This window comes from Triticum dicoccoides, chromosome 5A, assembly GCF_002162155.2.
Source record: "Triticum dicoccoides isolate Atlit2015 ecotype Zavitan chromosome 5A, WEW_v2.0, whole genome shotgun sequence".
Lineage (NCBI taxonomy): Eukaryota > Viridiplantae > Streptophyta > Magnoliopsida > Poales > Poaceae > Triticum > Triticum dicoccoides.
Window position 1 is genome coordinate 194,426,235 of NC_041388.1, and position 7,141 is coordinate 194,433,375.

Below are 7,141 nucleotides of genomic sequence, written 5' to 3' on the forward strand. Positions count from 1 at the left end.
GTCGAACTAACCCGAAGAATGGCCGCGCGGAGAGGGGTACGCCGGAGGCGGACAGGGCTGCCGCGGCGGCGGCGGCGGCGGCGGCGGAGAAGGCGGCGTGCGAGTGGAGCGAGGCGGAGGAGCGGGGCGCGCGGGCCGCAAGGTCGAGCAGGAGCGCGATGCCGACCGCCATGGACGCGGGATCTCGCGGCGAGCGAGAGGTAGGGGGCCTGTCGGATTCGCCGGCTCGTGCCGCGTCAGTAGCGACGACGACGGAGGTGGCTGCCGGTATGGGCTGGGCTTGGTCGGGCCCTTGGCGCGACCTGGCCTCCCCGTTTTATATTGAGCAGGTGAGTGGGTCGCCTAGTCGAATTACAAAACACTTTCCGCATCGAATTACAACCCCTTCCTTAAGAAAAGCAGAATGTATTTCTCAAAAAGAAAAAGCCGAATGTTTCTCAAAAAGTAAAAATAAAAGACGAATCACAGCCCGGAGGCGAAGCAGATCAAGGTTTATATAGCTTGGCACTTGACAAAGAACCATGTTTTCTTTTCTTTTCTTGTGGGAAAAAGAATGGTGTTTTTTTGTGAAAGTGTTTTCAGTGTTCGACAATGGGAGAACTGTTATTTACAGGCAAGTTTAAACTTATCACGTCATAGTGGATCCTTTCCGCATCTTATTTAAACAAACTAGTAAATGCGCACGTGCAATACACGTTAGTATTTAGGCAATTTATTAATGGCATACGGATATATTAGCTATGTTATTATTTGTGTGTTAATTTTATAATTAGTGCAATATTTGGTATAATATTAATTGCACGTTAAACACGTTGAATCCTCGCCATTGAAGCAGTCTAGGTCATTGGATCGACTTAATTTGATGGTCGAGATCAGTTGGATCTGCCCCTTTGGATCCTTTTATATTGGTATAGATTTAGATATAGACTAGCAAAAGTGCCCGTGCGTTGCAACGGAGACATGAATAAGCAAATGTGCTTCAAACGGCAGATCTACAAAGCTTTGCATTGCGAAAATCAATGGCGGTAGTTGTGGATCGATGAGCGGTTGCTTGAAGGAAAACTTTGGCATCGAGGGTTATTTGATGGTTCGCTCGAAAGGGATATGTGATGTAATGGAGCATTCCGGTGTTGTTGTAAGAATATAATGAGCATTAACCAGTGGTTAGATCGACAAAGGGGGGGTCGAACTAACCCGAAGAATGGCCGCGCGGAGAGTGGTACGCCGGAGGCGGACAAGGCTGCCGCGGCGGCGGCGGCAGCGGCGGAGAAGGCGGCGTGCGAGTGGAGCGAGGCGGAGGAGCGGGGCGCACGGGCCGCAAGGTCGAGCAGGAGCACGATGCCGACCACCATGGACGCGGGATCTCGCAGCGAGCGAGAGGTCGGGGGCCTCTTGGATTCGCCGGCTCGTGCCGCGTCAGTAGCGACGACGACGGAGGTGGCTGCCGGTATGGGCTGGGCTTGGTCGGGCCCTGACCTGGCCTCCCCGTTTTATATTGAGCAGGTGAGTGGGTCGCCTAGTCGAATTACAAAACACTTTCCGCATCGAATTACAACCCCTTCCTTAAGAAAAGCTGAATGTATTTCTCAAAAAGAAAAAGACGAATGTTTCTCAAAAAATAAAAATAAAAGATGAATCACAGCCCGGAGGCGAAGCAGATCAAGGTTTATATAGCTTGGCACTTGTCAAAGAACCGTGTTTTCTTTTCTTTTCTTGTGGGAAAAAGAATGGTGTTTTTTTGTGAAAGTGTTTTCAGTGTTCGACAATGGGAGAACTGTTATTTACAGGCAAGTTTAAACTTATCACGTCATAGTGGATCCTTTCCGCATCCTATTTGAACAAACTAGTAAATGCGTACGTGCAATACACGTTAATATTTAGGCAATTTATTAATGGCATACGGATATATTAGCTATGTTATTATTTGTGTGTTAATTTTATAATTAGTGCAATATTTGGTATAATATTAATTACACGTTAAACACGTTGAATCCTCGCCATTGAAGCAGTCTAGGTCATTGGATCGACTTAGTTTGATGGTCGAGATCAGTTGGATCTGCCCCTTTGGATCCTTTTATATTGGTATAGATTTAGATATAGACTAGCAAAAGTGCCCGTGCGTTGCAACGGGGACATGAATAAGCAAATGTGCTTCAACCGGCAGATCTACAAAGCTTTGCATTGCGAAAATCAATGACGGTAGTTGTGGATTGATGAGCGGTTGCTTGAAGGAAAACTTTGGCATCGAGGGTTATTTGATGGTTCGCTTGAAAGGGATATGTGATGTAATGGAGCATTCCGGTGTTGTTGTAAGAATATAATGAGCATTAACCAGTGGTTAGATCGACAAAGAGAATATATTAATATTGCGAAGATATCAATTACACCAGTGATTAGATGGTTAGGAGGCAGTGGTACCCTAGTTTAACAGAGATCAAACTGTAGACTTGACGCTTCGCTGTCTTGTTAATATTGATTTTTTTTCTCTGTAGGTAGCAAGTCGCTCACGTTGACATCGTCAATCTTAAGGCTTCGCAACTTCGACCCAGATCTTTAGTATAAACCCAGTATTCAGTAGACATGTGCGTGTGTGTGTGTCAACGTTATAATTGATGTCTTAGTTATTGCACATCTAAATGACTTAATCAAATAGCATTAAAAAATGATTCAATCAAATACGAAAAGAAAAAGGGAAGTAAAAAAGAAAATACGTGCACAAATCTTCAGGTAAAATCAATGACATATGATTTAGATGTGCAATATTTAGAGCACATCTAAATATGCTTTAGCAAAGCCTGCAAGCATAATGACATGACTACTTATGAACTGAAAACTCTCTACAATAACAGAGTTTAGTAAAGTACTATTATTAAACATGACATAGGAGAGAGCTACCAGTCTGGTAAGTGATGCTTAGCATGGAATACCTGTCTTGCTTATTTGAGAGTTGTATGGGGATCAGGCTAGTCTGTACGATGGCCACTTTCCGCGCGCCTGATCTCCACGTTCCAGAGCTTCAGCGGCAGCCACGTGAATCACTTAATTCACGTCTTCGACGCAAACACAGGCAGTAGTACGTATGCTTGGCTGCTGAACAAGATCAAAACAGCCCTGCTGCCCTGCCCCCGTGAGGTACATGGAAAACGGAAGGGAGGAGTGGGTCGGATCCGAAGTTGGATATGATCATTGAGCTGACATCAAGGTTTCGTTCATCTTTCTGCTATCCGCCACGGCCCAGTACGTACTCCATCATATCGGGCTAATCCCGCTTCGTTAGGTGACTTGTCGCACCATAGCCATGTAGCTGTTCCGAACAGGTTGCACGTGCGCCGGCCTCTCTAGCTAGGCCGCCGCATGCATGTATCGACCGTGCTGGCCGCTGCTGTGCCTTGGCTTTGTAAACCACCATGCTGGTTCGCCCCACTGCTGGTTTTGGCCTCACAGCCTGATGCTGCCGCCTACTGCGTTGCCGTCTACTGCTGGTGTACTGATATGCGTCGCCTGCTGGCCTCTGCCGCGAGCTTCGCGCCTACACGCAGGAGTCGCCGCACCACTCCTGGGCATGGCAACCACGTGCTCGAGCAGCCCACGCAGCTTGGCCCTGCTAGTTACGAGCATCGTGTATTAGGTAGCCACCACTGCATCACGCATGCTTGCCACCGCGTGTCGTAGTGCTGCACGCATGCTTCGGCCGCGCCGGATACACAAGCTCTTCCCAGGCCATCGCCGCTCCGAGAGCTCGTGCAGGCGGCCGCCTCTTCGCTTGGGTGATCCTCAATGACTCGGCCGTAAACGACCGGCCGTCCTACACGCTGGCGTCTCTGATCTGTCACAGCAATCCCCTTCCAATCTCCCAGGCGCGCAATCGCTCCCGATTCCATGAACCCTAGCAAAATCCCAATGCGCCTTTTAATTGAAAGAGGTGAGGTAGGAACTATGTCCGATTTTTTATGAAGGGAGAAAAGGCAAGAGGTTGTTTTTGAATTTGTTTTCCAAACCCACGTGCCACGGGAATCGATGAAACTTTGTAACGCCCTCGATGCGGCTATATCTCCTACGTGTCGAAGCACGACTTAGAGGCATAACCGCATTGAAAGCAATGTCGCAAGTAAGGAAATCTTCACAACATTCCATGTAAATAGATAATAAAAGGGGAAGGTACATAGTTGGCTTACACTCGCCACATCAACCAAAGTACATAAATAGCATTACATCATCCAATCACTCATGGCCCGACTACGGTGCCAAAATAAAAGATCAACCCAACATGCGACACGGTCCCGATCGCCCCAACTGGGCACCACTACTGATCATCAGGGAAAGACACATAGTAACGGCGTGAGTCCTCGTCGAACTCCCACTTGAGCTCAAGCGCGTCATCTGGAATGGAGTCACCATGCCCTGCAACTGGTTTGGAAGTAATCTGTGAGCCACATCTGGAATGGAGTCACCATGCCCTGCAACTGGTTTGGAAGTAATCTGTGAGCCACAGGGACTCAGCAATCTCGCACCCTCGCGATCAAGACTATTTAAGCTTATAGGTAAGGCAAGGTAATATGTGGAGCTGCAGCAAGCGACTAGCATATATGGTGGCTAACCTGTTCGCAAAAGAGAGCGAGAAGAGAAGGCAAAGCACGAACGAAGAACTAGGGAACCAACTACGACAAACATTACTCCAACACCGTGTTCACTTCCCGGACTCCGCCGAAAAGAGACCATCACGGTAACTCACACAGTTGATTCATTTTAATTAAGTTAAGGTTCAAGTTATCTACAACTGGACATTAACAAATTCCCATCTGCACATAACCGCGGGCACGGCTTTCAAAAGTTCAAATCCCTACAGGGGAGTCCCAACTTAGCCCATGACAAGCTCTCACGGTCAACGAAGGATATACCTTCTCCCGAGACATTTAGACAAGTTAAAACAAATCCAGCAACACCGCCCGAATGTGCCGACAAATCCCAATAGGAGCTGCACATATGTAACACCCTCGATGCGACTATATCTCCCACGTGTCGAGGCACGACTTAGAGGCATAATCGCATTGAAGGCATATGTCGCAAGTTAGGCAATCTTCACAACATCCCATGTAAAATATATGTAATAAAGGGGCGATAACATAGTTGGCTTACACTCGCCACGTCAATCAAGTACATAAATAACATTACATCATCCAAATACTCATGGCCCGACTACGGCGCCAAAATAAAAGATAACCCAACAAGCGACACGGTCCCGATCACCCCCAACTGGGCACCACTACTGATCATCAGGAAAGGAAACATAGTATCGTTGAGAGTCCTCGTCGAACTCCCACTTGAGCTCAAGCGCGTCTCCTGGAGCGGAATCATTGGGCCCTGCAACTGGTGTAATAGTAATCTGTGAGCCACAGGGACTCAGCAATCTCGCACCCTCGCGATCAAGACTATTTAAGCTTATAGGTAAGGTAAGGTAAATATGTGGAGCTGCAGCAAGCGACTAGCAAAATATGGTGACTAACTTATTCGCAAAAGAGAGCGAGAAGAGGAGGCAAAGCGCGAGCGGGAAACTAGAGAACAACCTGCGCAAACATTACTCCAACACCGTGTCCACTTCCCGGACTCCGCCGAGAAGAGGCCATCACGGTAACACACTCAGTTGATTCATTTTAATTAAATTAAGGTTCAAGTTATCTACAACCGGACATTAACAAATTCCCATCTGCCCATAACCGCGGGCACGGCTTTCGAAAGTTCAAATCCCTGCAGGGGAGTCCCAACTTAGCCCATGACAAGCTCTCACGGTCAACGAAGGAATAGACCTCCTCCCAAGATGTTCCGATCAGACTCGGTATCTCGGTTCTTCAAGACACTTCGACAGGTTAAAACAAGACCAGCAACACCGCCCGAATGTGCTGACAAATCCTGATAGGAGCTGCACATATCTCTTTCTCAGGGCACACTCAGATTGTCTAAACTTCCGGTAGGCCAGCCCAGAGTTGCCCCTGGTAGCCACCGGCGGCTGACGAGTTGGACCAACACTCAGAGGAGCACTGGCCCGGGGGGGTTTAAAATAAGATGACCCTCGGGCTCCGGAAACCCAAGGGAAAAAGAGGCTAGGTGGCAAATGGTAAAACCAAGGTTGGGCATTGCTGAAAAAGCTTTAATCAAGGTGAACTATTAAGGGGTTCTCATTATAACCCAACCGCGTAAGGAACACAAAATCCGGGAACATAACACCGATATAACGGAAACTAGGGTGGCAAGAGTGGAACAAAACACTAGGCGAGAGGCCGAGCCTTCCACCCTTTACCCAGTATATAGATGCATTAAGATAACAAGATAATATAATGATATCCCAACAAGTAAAATAAATGTTCCAACAAGGAACGGCCTCCAATCTTCACCTGCAACTAGCAACGCTATAAGAGGGGCTGAGCAAAGCGGTAACATAGCCAATCAATGGTTTGCTAGGACATGGTGGGTTAGAGATTTGACATGGCAATTTAGGAGGCTTGAAAGCAAGTGGTAGGTATCGTAGCATTGGCATAGCAAAAGAGCGAGCAAACTAGCATAACAAAGATAGTAGTGATTTCGAGGGTATGATCATCTTGCCTGCAAAGTTGTCAGAGTTGACTGAATCCTCGAAAGCAAACTCGACGGGCTCCTCGTTAGCGAACTCGTCTCCCGGCTCTACCCAAACAAGAAAAACAAGCAACAAGGGCACAATCAACCACGTGCAAGGATCAAACAAGATGATGCAAAGATGGTATGCTATGCGGGATGCGATGCGGGATGCATATGCAAGAATTGACAAGGGATGCATGAACCTGGCCTCAACTTGGGAATCCAAGTGTGCCACTGGAAAGAAGAGATGAAATCGCTTGAAAACGATATAAAGAACGCCGGAATCGGAGTTACGGTTTGAAAAAGGCAAGCAATATAAATATGACACCGGTCTGCGATTTACAGCAAGTAGCCATCTAAATGCAATGAGATGAGCAAGCTACAGCACCCAAACATGGCAACAAAATATATGGCAGGGATGCATTCAAGGTGCTTAACAAAAGTCTAGCACTGAGCTATGGCCAATTCATCCATTAACAGGTTCAAACAAGCATGGCAAAATGCATATGGCAAACAGATTTCAGACAGTGAA

General features: G+C 47.4%; 1 protein-coding gene across 2 annotated transcripts in view; it reads right to left on the reverse strand.

The window, feature by feature from the left end:
* LOC119300693 overlaps positions 1-1,412 on the reverse strand; it is a 6,820-nt gene extending 5,408 nt beyond the window's left edge. The window contains exon 1 of one of the 2 annotated variants that reach the window (XM_037577593.1): positions 1,195-1,412. In XM_037577593.1, the coding sequence (XP_037433490.1) occupies positions 1,195-1,352 (158 nt within the window). In that variant the 5' untranslated portion in view covers positions 1,353-1,412. Of the gene's footprint in view, positions 1-11; positions 296-1,194 lie in introns of those variants that run through there. The other variant, XM_037577592.1, reaches the window with a different exon arrangement.
* Between the last annotated feature and the right edge of the window lie 5,729 nt (positions 1,413-7,141).